The sequence below is a fragment of the Lytechinus variegatus genome, chromosome 16, assembly GCF_018143015.1.
Source record: "Lytechinus variegatus isolate NC3 chromosome 16, Lvar_3.0, whole genome shotgun sequence".
NCBI classification, from domain to species: domain Eukaryota; kingdom Metazoa; phylum Echinodermata; class Echinoidea; order Temnopleuroida; family Toxopneustidae; genus Lytechinus; species Lytechinus variegatus.
The window spans coordinates 15,824,536-15,844,063 of record NC_054755.1 but is presented as its reverse complement, the minus strand read 5'-3'; the positions used below and the strand labels follow the sequence as shown (position 1 = coordinate 15,844,063).

The window sequence follows — 19,528 nt, the reverse complement described above, 5'->3', positions numbered from 1 at the left end:
CTCCCCACCTCTCTCTTCCCCATTCCCTTTAGCATCAATGCTCTAAGTACTGAGCTGGTAGTGGTCCGTTCACTTCCTTGATGGTTGAAAACCCAATATGAGGTCTCTAACTTATCCCTCCCTTATGGTAGCAATATTCTGTATAGCCTTAAAGCTCTTATTGACAAGTTTTCACTCAACAAAAGTACAGGACTTTCAGCAATGCGGACGTATGGCAAGCCCTTTGCACACTTATTCCCCTTTCTTGATATTAATATTGGTATTCTATTTATTGATCAATATCAAGAATGTAATTGTTGATATCATAAGTTCAATTCATATTTCAAAAGGTGTGCAATATCAGTCCGAACATGTTCTTTCCGAATTGGGTAAGATTATTGCATGTACCCCTCCAACCATACCCCCCACACTGACCCCACCCAACCTCCTACCATCCCAACCACCAATCAAAACCAACCTCCCTTGCTCCACCCTATTTGTTACTCAAACCCAAGTTACCCAACCCTACATAGGTTATACTCCTAACACCATTCCAGACGAGTCACTCCATAGATGCAGGCATTTATACGCAGTATCACATCTATTTACTCTCTGTCTCCTTCCTCCAATCGCTTGTGTCTGTGCTCCTACCCTAGTTTAAACATTTAGGCTTATATCATTTAAAGGAAACCAAAACCCAAGAAGAGAAGCAGTCTTATTGGAAAGAGTAAAATGAGAGGAACAATAAGTTTCATCAAAATCGGTTATGAAGTAAGCAAGTTATGGACATTTAAAAAGGCTTATTGTACTTTCTATGCGATCCTCAGTTTGGCAAACATGCTTCAAAATGGCTGATTTTGTGGACAACTCTCCATTAGTTTTGTGTACAAATTTTCAGATTTTCCCCTTTATTTTACAGATTTTACCTTTTCTTCCCCTGACCTTGACATATGTGGTGTGAACCATTTTTTCCCATGTGCTCAGAAGGAGGCAAGATGAAATTTGAAAGATAATGAGGAAAATCTGAACATTTGCAAACAAAACAAATGGAGAGTTGTCCACAATATTTGACAATGGTTTTATGACATGTTGATATATTGTAGTAACATAATATGACCGATGTATTGTCAATTATGAAAAAGTACTATTAGTTGACCAAAAGTCCGGTCTATATTGCTTTAAACCAACTCAAAACTTTTGAAGTTGTAGAAGCACCAATGGAAGCCTTACTTTCCTTTCCCTTCCCCACTATCAAGGAATTGGAGCTCATGAAAGACGTAAAAATTTTCAAAGCCACATTTAACTCTCTGTGAAACGTCTTCCTGTTATCTCAAAACTTATAATCAAGCTCCTTTTATTTATCAGGTTTCAGTAAGATGTCGAGGAGAGATGGTGAGAGGGAGCCCTATCAAAGTCAACGTACAGAAAGACATGTCATCTTACCCAAAGAATGTCAAGGTTGGAGGAAACGCAAGCGCTTTCATCGGAGAAGAACTTCAGTTCCAAGGTACTGATTTTGCCTGAATTAGATCTTGCAATGAAACTGCTCGAATATTTTGAATAGAAGTGTTCTATGTTTACATAGGCCTATGTATGTCTCATATCATTGCTGTAATATTGAGTAACCATAACTTGTAAAAATAGAAAATTTGCTCTAGTGGTAATAGCTCCAATAGAAAATCTACACGTTAAAACAAACATAAAATGTAACCTCCAAAACTAAATAAACCCTAATCCTCTTTACATTATTATGAAGCAAATTAAGACTATTACAATCCTAACTCCAATCCTATGCCCTCCGGCATCGTAAGACCGAAGCTAATGTCACAGGAGCATATGTCATGTCATCCATTTAGTACAAGAGCAAGTCGCCAGTTGTGCACAAAGTACAGCTGTAATGATGCATGGCTTGCAGACAACTTAATATCACATCCAGGCAGATATCTACTTCATGATGATCTGGTGCAACATGTAGATAATTTTATTGCTGAAGGAAATTAAGTGAACGACATGGTGTTGGATTCAAACTCTCAAGTCTCCAATTACAAGGAAACTTCCATAACCATTAAAAGGATGGTCCAGGCTGCCGCTAGAGATATTTATATCTCAATGACTAGAGTAAATTTCACAAACCAAAATACTGAAAATTCGATCAAAATTGCATAACAAACAACAAAGTTATTGAATTTTAAAGATTTGTATTATTCCGGTGAAACAGTGCTAGGCATGTTTTTATGAATATTGGGTTGATGATGTCATATCCCCACTTGTTCTTTTGTATTTTATTATATGAAATTAGATTTATTCAAAAAACACCATTTACACATGTAAGAAAAAAAATGAAAAAATTGTGATTTCATGTAATAACATAAGTAAAGGAAAGTGGGGATGTGACATCATGAGCTCACCTATTGAATATTCATGACGATGTGCATATAATTGTTTTACATAAAATATTGATAAACTCTAAAATTCAATAACTTTTGCTCTGGGAAATTTAAATACTCTATTTATTTAGATATAAATATTTTCAGCCTGGGCCATCCCTTTAATCACAATGCTCTTATATACTATAGTCAGATAGCGAGATATTTCTGTAAAATAAAAAAAAATGGAAAAAATGGCCTCGACCAGAAAGACAAACCTGTTCTTGTGCATCAGTGGCTATGCACATAATTGTAGAGAAAAGCAAGCTCATTGATTGCAGGGCCAAAGAAAGCATTGCAAGGGTTCAAGGTCACCAATATTTACTTTGAAAAGTAACTATTTCATGGACTGCAAGGATAAATGAAACTATTTTCTATACACAATTGGCAAATTAGAGAACAAATTGTAAAGAAGTGTGAATATTTTGATTGAGAAGTGCATTTTCAAGGACACCATTACAATGTTTCATGGCTATAGATGTTTACTTAATAAAGATATAAACTATTCATTGGACAAGATAAACAAATTACATATAAATGTCATAACGTAATAATATGCAACAATTCTTGTTAATTGCTTAGCCCATGGGTTTCGAATATCACAATGCAGCATAAGTTGTATGAATCAATGTTTACCATGAAATATCACATCTTTTCTCCTTACATGTACTTGATCCATATTTCTTTTCAATATAATTTCTTGTTCTCCTTCATATCAATTTAAAAAATGCAATTTTTGTTGAATTATCATTGTTTCATCTTAGAATTATGATAGCGAGTGACAACCTATTTTCTACAGGAAATAGGAGACTACTACTACTACTACTACTACTGCTACTACTACCACTACTATTACTACTACTACTACTACTACTACTTCTGCTACCACTACTACTATTACTACTACTACTACTACTACTACTTCTACTACCACTACCACTACTACTATTTCTACTACTACTACTACCACTACAACTACTTCTACAACTACTGCTACTACTTCTACTGCCACTACTACTATTACTACTACTTCTACTACTACTAATACTACGGCTACTACTGCTGCTACTACTACTACTACTACTACTTCTACTACAACTACTACTACTTCTACTACTACTACATTCTTTCTAACAGTCTATCTACTCTACCACACACAGTTGATACACAGGAGGCGGGGCAAGGCGATATAAGCGTTGACATCACCAATGGCCACACCCGACTACCAGTCCGCATTACAAGGGAAGGGCGTGTCTTTACTGTGCATACCAGGGCCAAGGATGTAGGCTCATACGTGGTTGATATCAAGTGGAATGGCCAGTCAATAACAGGTAATAATGATTATTTCTATATTTGTAACAATTAGTTATTTTAGTAACATAGTAACAGTTATTTCTATTTCATTTTTGTTTAGTTAACAGTTGTTTTAATAATTCACTTTATAACAATTATCTCTTAATTTCCTCTATTTCTTTATAACATTTTCATTGAATCATTTTATTCAATTCTTAGAATTATTCATTCTTGTAACCACTGTTCATTTATGATTTTTGGCTATGCTTTTGTTTTGTAGATGGAAAGATAAAAATGTGACATATTTTGACATAATCATTAAGCAGACTCTCTTTTAAATTAAAAGTAATATATTGCATTAAAATTGAATTTATTACCAAATCTCAGTGATATGTAGTAATTTATGTAGTATTATTCTAACATAATTCATAGTGTTAGACAATTTCACCTAACAAAATAGCAACATGCTGATTAATGTAAATATAAACCCTCACACCCCTCATCAATGAATGGTTGATTCCACCAAACACAGATGACCCAATGAGGATATCAGTGAGGGATCCTTCCAAGTGTAGAGCAATGGGGGAAGGCCTGTCTAGAGCGAGGGAGGATACACCGGCAATATTCACTGTGGATCCCATTGCAGCAGGGCCAGGAGAGCTGAGAGTACAGGTTGAAGGTAAGCTTGAAAACTGTTTATTTTTTTCATATAAATAGCATTTCTACCTCATTTGAAAATGATATAAGTAATGGGTGATTATAGGGACAAGAAAGTTGTTACTCTTCTGTCATCCTCCTTGGTATTTTTCTTCTTAGAGCTCCTCCTTCTTCATCTCCTATTCCTTCTCCTGCCTCATCTCCTATTTCTGTATTTTTCTTCTCCTTGGTATCTGATTTTTCTTTGCCCTCCCTTCTCTTTCTCTTGTTCCTCTTCATCTTGTCTAATTCCAATATTCTTCTTTGTCTCCTTTTCCTTCCCAATTTTCATTCATGTCCTCTTACTCCTCCTCTTCTTCTCTCTATATTCAGTACTGTTATCCATCAATATTTTTATTCCACCTATATTTCATGTTAAAGCAATTAGAAATTTTCACTTTACTTGTGTCAAGGATGTAATTCTAATTCTGCTGTAAGAGTAATGCCTTCTGGGCTGTGTATCATAAAGGCATCAACTGCTATCATTCGTAAACTGCAGTTGTGATAATGAAAAATTAGCTTGTATGTCAAGGGATATTAAATGTCTCTCTTGAATCTGTTTCTAGGACCAAATTCTATGGCTAAAGTAAGCGTTGATGAGAACAGGGACGGTACCTACACAGTGACTTACATACCAGTGGAAGTGGGCCTTTTCACACTCAAGATTTTCTGGTCGGACAAACAAATACCAGGTAAGATCTTCATCCACATAAAGTCTTGTGTAAATACCATTGCATTTCTCTTTGAGTTTTCAACTAAAGCAATGATAAATGCATCTACATCGCTATGGACGCCTGACAATACTGAATGTTTTGCAGAAAAACGGTGATATACACATGGTGTAAAATCTTGTTGGTGTTATAAACAAGGTGTAAAAACATTTCAATGCTATATATTTTGTGTGAAAACTTTTTAGTACTAGTATGGTGTAGAAACTTTCAGTACAAATATGGTGTAAAACCTTTTCAGCGCCGGTAGGGTGTAAAACTTTTTAGTGCAATATACATGGTGTAATGTAAATACTTTTCAGTTCTATATTCATGGAGAAAAATCTTTCCTCAACCTCCTTATGTGCAATATTCTTGGATTGGATCATTTACTATTTTCCAATTGATTTTGTTGTCACAAGATAAAGATCAACATTATATTTAAGATTTGCAATTATATCTCTTTGGCTTCAAACTCCAGGAAGTCCATATCACATCAAAGTGACTGACCCTAGGAAGGTAAGGGTGGTCAAGAGCAGTATCAAGAATGACCAGACGGTCAACGGAATGCACAAGATGACCAGAAACAAAGAATTCAAGATCGTCTTTGATACAAGCGAAGCTGGACCTGGTATGTTTATCGTCAGACACCTTGAGCAACTACAGGATATTAAATTCTTATCTGTGAGGTCATTTCATAAAGCTATTTGTAACTTACGCATGATTTTATGCATGACCTGTGACCCTTTCTTGTGCTTAATGATATCAGTATGTAGTTGACTGCACCTAAGAACATGTTCCAGTCGTGCGTAAAGTCATGCGTAACTTTAAAAGCAGTTTATGAAATACCACCCAGGTGAAAAATAGCAATGTGTGCACATAAGTTCATGCACATTTCTGGTTGCTTTCTTTCAGTGAAGGAGCTTTGGAAAAGTAGAGTTTCCAGAGATGCTGAAATATTGTGCAGTAGTCTGCTACTGCTTAGGAAATAGAAGTTTTAACAAATTTAATGAATGTGGAATTGTTAGATTGAACTTTTCAATATCTACTGCTGCAAAAACAGCAAATTTTGGTTGATTGGAATTTACAACAATGCAGTTTGAGAATGAACTCATGATTCGATGGCTATAAAATTGGTTGCTTCTGTAAGTTCCATATATACCTTTCAACATTCTTGCTTCTCCATTCACTTCTACCTCAATATACTTTCTCTTAGTCCTTTCCAGGACTTTACACATGGTGTACCGTAAACCATTTAATGACCAGTGTAGATGGAAAAACAAAGTATTCAATATTTTTTCCCCAATTTTCACTTTTTTTTCAGTAAAGTAATCAGTAAACCACCCTGTTTCACATGACACATCCAGTTTTCTGGATTTCTTAGGGGAAAGCCACTTTTCAGTAACTGCAAAATGCAGCAGCTACACTGAACTTACCGTTTTCCATGGAAAAACATAAGACATCATTATTACTACCATCACGATCATCATCATCACTATCTGATAATGAAAATGAAGGAATATAATGATGATGATTACAATGATTAAGCCGGGGTAATAATAACAACGCACCTTGGAATAGAATATTTCTAGATAGATGGCGCTATATAATTATTAATGATAGTTCAAGGTATATCAGGACTTGTCCCTGGGGAGCTGTCCCCCTGGTGGAAATAATGACATTGATAATGCCAATAACATCCATGTTTATTTTAGGTATGATGCAAGCAGACCTGGACACACCTACCAGTAGGGTCCCTCTTAATATTGAACCAGAGATGCAAGGCAGACAAAGTGTTGCATTCATACCAGATGAACAAGGTATGTACAAGGAAAAGATTTTTATAATAACTGCCCTGAGGGGAACATCAAATATATTGCCCGCAAAACAATCATCTTGGCCTGAGTCTTTGGCAATATATTTGATGTTCCCCTAAAGAAGAGCCAGTCAATATTTTCATCATCCCAATCAGATATTTAGAGCAAAATCATGAAAATGGAGATATTTCTTCTAAGAATAATTATATTTTGTCATGTTTATCAGGGTCTATCTAGGCTCTGCACTCATTATGATGCACTTGTAAGTGCCCGGCTCCAGTGTTGTCTTCACTTTATTTATTATGATGTAGAATTGTTGGTGCGCAGATCATTATGAAGCGCATTTCTTTATACGCATACTCAAATGTCTGGATGTGAGACCAGGGAAAATACAAAGGTATTTTTTGCATCGTCTCTGCATGCAAAGTAAATACGAGTATAGAGACTGAGCAAAATACAAATAATATACATGTACCTATCCCTTCCAAATATTTAGAAAATCTAGGGCAATATGGTTTTATAAATGACCAGGGGCCGTTGCAGAAGTCTCAAATGCACGCTGTTGATTGGTTGAAAATTAAGTTACTCGTGATTTTTAGAGTTGCGATTGATTGAAACTATTTTTGCAAAGGGCCCCAGCTCAGATGTCTGATACGGGTGATAATGCATTTTATTTTATATTAGCAAAGTAGTAACATGGCTTCTACTATTTCTACTATTTAACAATGGGCTGGTAAAATGGGGGGGGGGGGAAGGGGCTTCAGCCCCCTAATTTATTTCCAAAATTGTACCAAAATGTAAATCAGTAACCCCCCACTTTCAAAACTGTTCCGTGGGCCCCTCACTATTATTACTACTACCTCATGTACATCAATGTCACTTTCACTACTTGCACTATTCTTCTATTAGTACCATACTATAATTCCTATTATTGCCTTCTTTTGTGACGAATAATACTACTGCTACAAATTTTAACTAGTTTGTATTGCCAATCCTGCAGAAAAAAAATGTTACTTCTTATTGAAGTAAGTGTATAAAGTCATAAAACATAACAGATCTCAATGAGCTGTTTGAATATATTCTGTATCCATTGAATGACATAGAATAAGGTCAAAGTTGAAATGCAGTCCCATGGACCAAAATATTTTGCTTATATCGTCATCAGGAAACAATAAAGTAATCATAGTTGGAATAGGTTAGAGTTGAAATGCAATCATGAAGAGTAAAACATTTGTTTATTTTATAATGAGAGAAACTTCCTGGTTAATAGAAAATGAAGAATCAAATTTTCATCTAGAAGAATGTGTACAAACCCATTACAGGTGAACATGAGTTGAAAGTGACATGGTCAGGGTTCCCGATAAAAGGGTCACCACTCAAGCTCTACTCCAAGACAGAAGAGATTCCAATAGATCATACCAAAGTACAGGTGAGAGGAGATGGGATGGAGGTCGGCAAGGTCTTCAAAAAGACGGAGTTCATCATTGATGGGTCAAATGCAGGACCAGGTTAGTCAGTCGGAGAAATAAGTTTGAGCATCCTCCCCCAAAACACAATAAGGTGCCCCTAAACAGTTTGAGATTTTCATTGAGCATGGAAAAGCAAATCCTGAGCTTTAACATGAGATATGAGTTGTCAAAATTGATTAACAATAACCCTCACAAGTACTTGATTGAATACAGAGGATACTCAGCAAGAACTTATTTCTAAAATAAGGAGAAAATGAGGTTTAAAGTTCAGAGTTCACTCAATCATGAGATATGCACACTGAGTAGTTTCAATAAAGCTTCCAAACAGTCCTCAAAACTTTGAATTAATGAAGATGATTTCCATTCAATTGTAACTTGACTTTCTAACAACGACAGATTAAGCTTGATTTCGCGACTTGCACTTCATTGGTGGTGGAACCTTTTTTCTTCAGCACCCCATTAGTTTCATAAAAAATCTATTTATTTTATGTAAAGCTCTCCAGAAAACCAAGATTTAATTAGATCTCATCATCACAACGCGGGGCATTTCACTCACAATATCACTGTAATGGATGCTTTCGTCTTGTATGTATTTTCTGACATCTAAAATCTTTACTGCACTTTTCATGCTACAGGTGTGCCAAGTGTAAGAATGAGTGGTCTGGATGAAGATATAAATGTCACACTCACACATCTTGACAACCACAGATACCGAGCAACCTACACTCCAGAAAAACCTGGTAAGTTTGATTCATGGTCTTTTAGGCTGTAAGAAAGAACAACCTGAGCTCCAGATCTAATCTAATCTATGAAGTATTTGGTACAGCGCTTTTAGCTCATGTTTAAAAGTGCCAGCGGAAGTGCATTCTTGGATAACCAGAAGATCATTCCAGAGAACAGGGCCAGCGTGAGCAAAAGCCTGTACCCACATGACTTACAATATTAATGGACCTTCAAGAGCTTTTTGAACTGGTCGACAAGTGCAGCAGTCTTTCTGAAGGGAAAAGATCAAATAACCTTGCAAGGGAAGGAAGGCATACCCCTGAAACTTATATCATTTCAAATATAAGAAATAGGGTTAAATATTACCTATATACCTATTTTCTGTTATCAATGATAAAGAGATTACAAGACTATTCCATAATCAATAACTAATCATCTCCATATGTCCTCCATAGAATATTCCATAATCAACATTTCATTGTTAAATATCAATAATGAACTCTTTCTATTTATTAGGTACCTATCTGCTTCACACGGCCTGGTCGGATAGGCAAGTCAACGGGTCACCTTTTAAGGTCAATATCGCAGGAGAATCTCATGCCAACCGTGTGAAGGCTTCCGGAGCAGCACTGGGAATGCTGGTTGCAAATAACACCTCAAGACTTGTCATTGATGGTCGTGAAGCAGGAGCTGGTAAGAAGTCATAAAAATAATTTACCATTTTCTATATCAGATATCGTTGATTCCTGCTGGAAAGGACTGTAGGAAGACATTCACAGGACTGCATTCTAAAGTCTGGTCTAACTTAGGACAATGCCTAACTCTGTGCTAAAATTATGGGAAGAGTAAACTGTCAAAAGTTTGCTTCCTACGTTTTCTTTGCTCTTTTCTCATGCATTAATGGTGGAGAAAACAATTTCATTTCCAGACAGTTATGAATGAATTGAGTGTTAAAAGAGCTGATACAATGAACTCGTCCTGTTGTAGATTCCTGTCGCAGATGGCTATCCATAGATCAAGAATATCTTTACAGCCATTGTGCTGAGATGCTCATTACAAATTTTATAGTGTGAATATAGTTTCACATTTTGGGCACCTGTACTATGTCAGTGCTCAGTGGACTATGTTCACAGCTATGATTCACACTGTTTAAATACCTTAGTTTAACACTATGAACATAATTCTGTACTGTGGGCACCTATAGGCTGAGTGTTCACAGTGATCTATGTCAAGATTTTGATTCACACAATTAAATAATATGAAGGTAATTTCACATTATAGGTACCTATAGACTGTGAGTGTTCACAGTGTGTCCACAGTGAAGTATATCAAGATTTAATTCATACCGTTAAAATGCTCATATTTTAACAGTGAAGGTAATTTCACAGTGTGGACACGAGAATGTGTAAGTGATCACACAGTGGACTTATGTGAATATTTGATTCACACTGGTAAAATGCTCAGATTTAACAGTGTGGATATAATTTCAAAATGTCAGCACCTCCACAGTGTGAAGATATGATAATTCTACAGTATGAAGATAACTTAACAATCTGGATAACTCTACAGTGCAGAGCCTTCAGTGTGTTCACAGGGTGTTCATGTGCATATCATCTATGCAAATATTTTATTCTTGTGTGAGAGTTCACACAGTGGACTTGTGTGAAGATTTGTTTCACAATTGTTTCACAATGGTAAAATGTGCAAATTAACAGTGTGGATATGATTTCACACTGTGGATACTTCTACAGCATGATTTCTCAAATGGTGGTTTATGCAAAGATAATATTCACAATGTTAAAATGCTCAAATTAAACAGTGTGAAGATGAAGTCACACTGCAATCCACACTCAAATCACTGTGTGTACTTTGTGTTCAACACTCAAATCACCATGTCTACATTGTGTTGAGTGTTCAAATGATGGCCTATGAAAAGATGATCAAATTTGAAAGTGTGAAGATAATTCCATATTGTGTTCCACACTCAAATCATTGTGTCTACACTTTGACGAGTGTTCAAATTATGGCCTATGCAAAGATAATATTTCACAATGTTAAAATGTTCAAATTAAATAGTGTGAAGGTGATGTCACACTGTGTTCCACACTCAAATCACTGTGTCTACATTGTCAATACAGTGGGACACAAAGTTGACCAGCAGATCCATTTTCTTTTTGTAATCATGAGAAGATCATTGATCAAGTTTTTAATGACATGATAATATATAGCTAAAATTGCTGAAGTCAACCTTCAGAAAGTCAAAATATTTTCCCAATTCAGATTTCTTTGTACCAAAAGGATTTGCCATAATGCTCAGAGCTTTTATAACTTATTCATTAAAAGATTTATGTCTTAATAGCTTTGAATACTCACTGTTTGTGTCATATATTATTTTTCTACAGGAGACTGGTCACAAGGTATTTCAGCCTCTATACATACCTTGTCTGTCTGTTCAGACTGTTTATATATATTTTTCAAATGATCCTTACATATTTTAAGGTGGTGGTGTTCGTTTCTTTTGATAAATTTGCACTTTTCTTTTCAAATACATAGGGGAGACCGGGGTTAGTTGGAACATGGGGTAAGTTGAAACATTGTAATTTTCTTTAATAAAATTACAATGTTTCAACTTACCCCATGTTCCAACTAACCCCGGTCTCCCCTACTTAAGCATATGAGTGACATAATTTGAAATGTATTATATTTGATAACACTCAATGAAATATGTATGTTACTCATATTGAATTGAGAAACATGGCGAAACAAAATCAATGCTAAGTGAATCTTTATAGCCATTTTCATTTCAATATATATATGGCATTAAATGGAGGATAAATAGACTTTCGAATAAAATTTAGTCTCAACTGTCCGATTCTACCATACCACTAAATAGAGAATCAGGGGTGATAAAGGATAAGATATAAGCAAATTTATGTCATATACTAAAAATTGTTTACATTAAAATATTTGTTAGGATAACTGCTTAATTTGGTGTTGCACAAGGATCTATTTCTGGTTCAAAGTATTGGCGTAATGATTGACCAAATCAAGACTTTAGAATAACATGTAGATTTTACTTGAACGCATTGGAGAACTAACTATGAGGATTAACTATTATTTTCTTTCTTCAAATTTATCTGTCTGACCATTTCTTTTTTTGGGTGCTATCCTGTATGGATATATAAGTTTCTGAATGTTTTGGCATATTAATTTACCTTTATGGGACTCGTAAGCACCCTTTACTATTCTAATTTACAACACAATAAATGCTTCATGACACTTTGGATGTGGGTTCCTTGAAATGGTTTGGTAATCAAGAAATTATAGGCTTTAAAGTCAATGTGGTGTTCTTCAAGACTCTATCCTTGGCCCTGTACTAGTTGACTCAATACGAATTTACAAATCTTCCGGCTTATTTTGGTATCCTATGTGTTGATGGTACTAACCATATTGCCACATGTAAAAAAATAAATACTTGTTGATTGTTTCAAAGCATAAATGTAAATCATATGCCTAGAAAAACTGTAATAATGGTTCTTTGCATTTAACCTGTGTAAAAATGAAAAAATATAAATGAAGCATTCAAAGCAATCATTGTTGACCGCGATAAAGCTGCACAGGCAGAATGCTGTTGTACTGTTACAAAGCACAGTCTACTAATATTGAGTCTTAAATTTGTTTTGTACAAAACTAAAACATTTGTTTTTTGCACAAACCCTTTTAAAAAACCATTCAACCACATCTTGCCAGATTGGGTTACAACTATTATATTTTACAATTTACGAGTTAAGCCAACAAATATTGTTGTATTGACAACAAGAGTAACGGGTCATTATAAAATAGGTTATTGGCTTTTTTTGCCCCCCCCATGCTAAAAAGAGCCCTGGAAAACAAGACAAAAGCAACAGAACATTCCCTTCAACTGCAATGTTAAAGCTTTCAATGTTGCAGATTATGCAGAAGGATGTAAAAAGTAACCCCCCCAATAAAAAAAAATTACCTGGTAAGATACTGGTGCCTGGTCTTTTCCACAGATATAGCATCAGTTGAGAGCCAGAAAGGCAATATTGCAGATGAAACATGTTCTGTTGAGAACGAGAAAGGCAACTTTGTACAATTGCTGTATAAAGTCTATAGTAATAGTGCCCTTCTGGTACTCGACAGAAACATCATTGATCTGCAGTAGCACCCGTCTCAGACTGGTTCTCAGTGGGTGATAATAAATAATAAAATCATAATTTGTAATAGCTGCATAACTACAGGTCTCTATGAGTGAGGAAATCAGAAATATATCTAGAATTGCAGATTAAAAAAAATAAACATTAAATATACATTAGAAACATCAAAGAATATCAAACATAGATTAAACTGTCCTTACTTGAACATTCAGAAAGAGGTGGGTTTTAATCATGCTTTAAATTGCTCAAGTTGGGTAATATTTCATAAAGTCAGTGGGAGAGAATTTCCATTGTGCTGGTGCAGTTTTCTAGAAAGCCCGATCCTCATATGATTTATTCTTGACAGTGAAATTTCAGAGAGAAGACTTCGTGAACCACAATGGAGATAACGCTAGGGTTTATGAGTTATATATATCATTTATTAATGAATGTAAGTAAACTCATGGGAAGTTATGCTTTGAATCCAAACAGGTGATTTGACAGCGCGGTGCATGGGTCCTAGTCAGATGGCAGAGGTACATATTGGTGATAACCAAGACAACACATTCTCACTCCTCATCACTCCAAAGGAACAAGGAAAGCACATCTTAGAGGTCAAATATGGTTCAGATCATATCCAAGGTAGGTTTACACAAATTGTGACCAGACAGTCAAAACCAGCAAATACTCGCCCAAAATGAATTTTGAGATATACTACAGATGTAAAGAATATTGAGGAGATGAAAGGGATAACATGAACACAAGGGGCATAACAGAGAAATTTAGTATAACTGTAAACATGGACAAAAAGGGTGTACAAGAATGACAGAACCAAAACTCAAAGGAAAAGGGGGGCATAACTATGCCTTAAGGAATATCATATAATTTTCATCAAATTTCTGTCAAAGCTATCCCAATACTTCAAAGATCTAATTGGATTGTATTCTGACTGATGGCATTTTTCTTTCCTAGAATCACAAATCGATTAACTTTTGATCATTTTTCAGGGAGCCCTTTTGTTCTCAGAGTTGCTGGTGCCCCTGATGCCAGTCAGGTGGTCTGTCACGGGTTTGGACTAGAGCATGGCATCCTCAGCAAGTTCAGAGGGAGATTTGTTTGTGAGACGAAAGGAGCGGGGGCAGGTCAACTCAAGGTCAGGGTTCATGGCCCCAAAGGTGAGGAATGAAGTACATTATCAATCCATATCAAACTTAATAAGGGGAAGAGATGATATGATTCTTAATCTAATGGTAAATTTTCCAAAGATAAGGTAGATCCAAAAATTGATATTTTCCACATCTTCTTTCTTCTTCTTCTTCTTCTTCCAGTAGTGTGCATAAACCTCCACGGAGTATCGTCGCACAACAGTTGGTTGTCTATCGGCTATTTAAACGTGTTGCTCGTAGCAAAGCTCGATGAAAATAAGTCCAAAAACGAACGCATATACACTATATACAAATTGTTCTCATATTTTGAGTTAGTTTAAGACGACATCTCTGACTCGTGTCTTGAAGATGTCGATCGATGGTGAGATGACCACATTTTCAGGTAGACCGTTCCACAAACGGATGGTGTTTGGGAAGAACGTATCCTTCAGTAGTGATGTGCGTGATCGTGGGATTAGAAATCTCTTGCTGTGGCCTCTGGTTGGAGTGTTGAGCGGTACCAACTGGTCGTCGGGGATGTCAATCAGATGGTTGGTGATTCGGTACATCATAGTAAGCTTTGACACTGCTCTACGATGTTGCAGGGTCTTCCACTGAAGCGCATCAATCATGGTTGTGACGCTACATCGTCTTGAGTAATTGTTCATCACATAGCGAGCTGCACTCCGTTGCACAGATTCTGCCTTGGAAATGGCTTTGCTGGTGTGGGGATCCCACACACAACTTGCGTACTCCACGATAGGCCGAACAAGTGTGTTGTAACAGGCAGCTTTGGTTTCCTTGGAGCATGACTTACCGGGCAAGTTTCTCCTTAAGAAGCCAAGTGTCTTCATTCCCTTTTTGGTAGTGTTGTCAATGTGTCTGTCAAAGGAGAGATCACTCGAAATCTCAACGCCCAAGTACTTGGCAGATTCAACAGGCTTTAGTTCAGTTCCATGGACTGTATATGTATGGCTATGTCGGTCTTTTTTCTTCCGTTTGGAGACATGAAGAACCTGGCATTTCCCGGGATGAAATTCCATTAGCCATTTCCTTTCCCATTCTTGTAGTGCATTTAGATCTTGTTGCAGCTGAACTGCATCATCATGGCTGTTGATGGCCCTATACACCATGGTATCGTCGGCAAAGAGCTTGACATTGGTGCCATCGGAGACACAGTTGGGAAGGTCGTTGATGTAGACCAGGAAAAGGAGCGGCCCAAGTACACTGCCCTGGGGTACACCTGAGGTTATCATGTATAGTTGCATGTGAATTTAAGTTTTACAGAAGTGCATCAATCAGATATGATTACGCATATCCTAGCAACAACCATTAATGTAACCATCTGAATGACCCAGTCTGCAGGTCGAACCACAAATTTTGAATTGATGTTTCTTCCGGTGACATTCCTGCGACAATGCTCCGGTCTCGGAGGGCATGGGGTTAGAATTAGGATTATAATAAGAGTTTTTGGTTCAGAATAATGTAAAGATCATGAGGGTTTATTTAGGTATGGAAGTTGGGTTATATGTGTAGCTTGACATACAGATTTTCCATCGAATGCAAATGTCATGGAACAGTTGTTAAGACTGTTACCTATGGTAACTTGGCGTTGTGACGTGCACCTGTAAACCTAGCTATATTGAGAAGGCTTTAATTGATGAAGAGATTTGTGCCCTGGTCATCTTAGCTAGTGACCTTAAAGATTGAGCCTAGATGTAAATATTCATATTGACAGATATCTGTTATACCTAAATTACTTACTAAGGGCACTACTTTGTCATTGTAAAAGGCAACAGGATGATCAGAATTCAGTTAACAGTAATTTTGTCTTCACACAGGTGCATTCCGCGTTGAAATGAAACGCAACGACACGCGCGATCGTACGATTGACGTCCTCTACAACCCAGTCGAGGTCGGGGATTACACCATCCACGTGAAATGGTCAGACAAGCACGTTCCGGGAAGTCCGTTCCTCGTGAAGATTGTCGACAACGAAGAGCAGCTGCGAGAGGTCCAAGAAAAGTTCCCGACATACTCGACCAGAGCACGCTACGGAGGACGTGAAAACGGCTGGGCGGAAGACATTTAAAATCTACTAAATATTCCTAAAAGGGAGCTGTTTCACAAGGGGTTAAAAGTGACTTCAAGTCATGCCTAATTCTTCAGTTACACCAATAAACCAACTCTAAACCGACTAATGTCGTGCCATTGGTAAATAGCATAATGGATTTCGGTGGTCTGGATCCCGTTTTATAAAGTCTTTTTATTAATAGCCAAATTGCATAATTTCTGTAACACGCTTACTATCAGCCAATCACATTGAAGGATTTCAGTAGCTTTAAACTGATAGTGTAAATTTGTCATTGTATCAAGTTTGATGAAACGGGCACCTGGAATGGATTGTGCAGGTGTGCCTGTAGCGTATGTAGCAACATGCATGTGATATACTAGTCTACAAGCACAGACACAAATTTGACACTTTAACCAAGGTCTAGAGTGAAGACTAGACTCTGAACTATCTGTCTGCCTGGGTACAGCTAGCTACAGTACATAATGAATCTAGTCTCCCCTCTTCAGACTTTGCATTGTGCACTATGTGAATTGCGAAAACCAAGGGTCTGTGCTCTCAGACTAGTGGTGCATGTATGTAACACTTGCTGTCATTAATGAATATGCTGTAGCATGCAACTCCTATGCATGATGTGACCAATTCATAGTGATGTAATACATACCATTAGCAACTGGAAAATAAAGTTTGATCATAAGTCATGCTAAACTCTTTGTGAATCAACCCAAGATTTGTACTTTTAATGAAAATAATTACATGTATATATCGCTCAATAATTTGCAATGTGACCAAATGAAAAGAATCTATCTCCCAAATGCACATATCCCTTAACTTAAACTTTGCATAATGATTTTTTTTCCTTTTAATTTAATTTTGACCTCTAAAATTGACTAAGGCTTCTAAAGTTGTCATCCCTCTCATTGGAATCACATCTGGCAATATATACATTGGTAACACAACATCTGTGAATATCAAAGGACTGGGGGGGGGGGGAGGGGGCATGATGGCCCCCTCTTGACACTTCACGATATTTCTGAAACGCAAAAAGATAGCGCCGCAAAATTTTCTGACTTTTTTCTTTCGAGGCAAAATTCGCGACATACGGGTATAGCATCGTGACATCACGTGACTTTTACCGAGACAATGTCATGCTGAAAATGGCTAATTTTTATACTTTGTGTACAATCTCTATGGGAAATGACATTCATAAAGGGTGATTATTTTTCGTTCTAATTGGTCTGCTTCATTAATGTAGGGTTTAATTTAGTTTTTAAATGGCCTGTGATAATTTCCATTGAAAAAAAGAAAAACAAAAGATGAAAAACAGAGAAATATTAAAAAAAATCGAATAACAAAGTATTACATAAAAAAAATATTGGCTTTCGCAATTTTTCTTTGTGGAAACCTTTAAATTAGATGATAAAAAAAGGAAGAAAATTTGAAGTGAAATTGGGTGTTAAATATGCAAATAATGGTTTCATGAATAAATTTGCATATTTCATTCATAATACAAAAATATTTTCAGATTATTTTTTTATACCATCTTGTAGTTTATGTGGTAAGGAATGTGCGTGCCAAATTTTGGCGCGATCGCGCAAACAGCGGCCGAGATCAGAAGGGGGGCATGATGCCCCCTCTAGTCCTCAATATGTCTCAAATAGCCCAGTCGTTTTAGGGTTAACAAACCATCTGTGAATCAGGACATCTTTAGATATCAATTAACCATACACATATGTAGATATCAATTTACATCTGTAGATATCACTTAACACTTATGTGGATATCACTTTACATCTGTAGATATCACTTGACACATTTGTGGATATCACTGTACATCTGTAGATATCACTTAACACTTATGTGGATATCACTGTACATCTCTAGATCAGAAGGGGGGCATGATGCCCCCCCCCCCCCGTCCTCAATATATCTCAAATAGCCCAGTCCTTTTAGGGTTAACACATCTGTGAATCAGGACATCTGTAGATATCAATTAACACATATGTGGATATCACTTTACATCTGTAGATATCACTTAACACATGTGGATACCACTTTACATCTGTAGATATCACTTTACATCTGTAGATATCACTTAACACATGTGGATACCACTTTACATCTGTAGATATCACTTGACACATATGTGGATATCACTTGACACATATGTGGATATCAATTTACATCTGTAGATATCACTTAACACATGTGGATATCAATTTACATCTGTAGATATCACTTAACACATATGTGGATATCACTTTGCATCTGTAGATATCACTTAACACATTTGTGGATATCACTTTGCATCTGTAGATATCACTTAACACTGAATGTAGATATCACTTATTCACTTTATGTGGACATCACTTTACATCTGTAGATATCATGTGTAAGTGGAAATTTGTTCATACCTGTACTTATTTCCTTTACTTCAAATACTTTGCAAAATTTATGAAAGATCAAATAAGAAATACAAATAATAAATATTTGGTATGAAGCTGCTGGATTCTGTCAACCTCTACATATATAGATAAAAAGGTCATTTGTTTTTTACATTATTTGCTGCTTGTAAAAATGCTTTTATACAATACATTATGAATGTGCATATAAATTTATGTTTTAGAAATGATATAATCTTGTGTTTATGTTTTAGAAATTATATAATCTTTTGTTTATATTCCACTTGCCATGGTATGAAATACTAATATATTTACGATAGTCTGATAAATTATTATGTACATGCTTGATAGGTAAAAGTCTTGGCTCTCTAAAGACTCCATTGTAAGTGATGAAAAAACCCATAACAGTATGGTACAGCTCTAGACTTCAGCATCTTCCTTATATTCAGTTCTAGTCAATTTCAAAGGGTTTTGCAGTTTAATAGGAAAGATACAATTTCGAAACAGACTAGTAACTACGACAGCCTATAGTCCTAAATGTTTGATTGTGAATTGACGCAAGATGATTATCTGGGTGGCATTTTTCAAGCTTAAAATACTTCTCAACTTCAAATATTAAGAGCTATCCTCATAAGGAACTACA

The 19,528-nt window shown here is 36.2% G+C and overlaps 1 protein-coding gene across 4 annotated transcripts in view; it reads left to right on the top strand.

Moving 5' to 3' along the window:
- The window catches only part of LOC121429564 (filamin-A-like), a 54,645-nt gene extending 37,552 nt beyond the window's left edge, over nucleotides 1–17,093 (top strand). For 3 of the 4 annotated variants that reach the window (XM_041626646.1, XM_041626649.1, XM_041626648.1), the window contains 13 exons: nucleotides 1,345–1,486; nucleotides 3,566–3,736; nucleotides 4,231–4,377; nucleotides 4,961–5,086; nucleotides 5,583–5,732; nucleotides 6,817–6,921; nucleotides 8,241–8,426; nucleotides 9,023–9,127; nucleotides 9,627–9,803; nucleotides 11,513–11,527; nucleotides 13,760–13,909; nucleotides 14,275–14,442; nucleotides 16,254–17,093. In XM_041626646.1, coding sequence (XP_041482580.1) covers nucleotides 1,345–1,486; nucleotides 3,566–3,736; nucleotides 4,231–4,377; nucleotides 4,961–5,086; nucleotides 5,583–5,732; nucleotides 6,817–6,921; nucleotides 8,241–8,426; nucleotides 9,023–9,127; nucleotides 9,627–9,803; nucleotides 11,513–11,527; nucleotides 13,760–13,909; nucleotides 14,275–14,442; nucleotides 16,254–16,504 — 1,893 coding nt within the window. In that variant the 3' untranslated portion in view covers nucleotides 16,505–17,093. The remainder of the gene's footprint in view (nucleotides 1–1,344; nucleotides 1,487–3,565; nucleotides 3,737–4,230; nucleotides 4,378–4,960; nucleotides 5,087–5,582; nucleotides 5,733–6,816; nucleotides 6,922–8,240; nucleotides 8,427–9,022; nucleotides 9,128–9,626; nucleotides 9,804–11,512; nucleotides 11,528–13,759; nucleotides 13,910–14,274; nucleotides 14,443–16,253) is intronic. The other variant, XM_041626647.1, reaches the window with a different exon arrangement.
- Nucleotides 17,094–19,528: the final 2,435 nt, after the last annotated feature.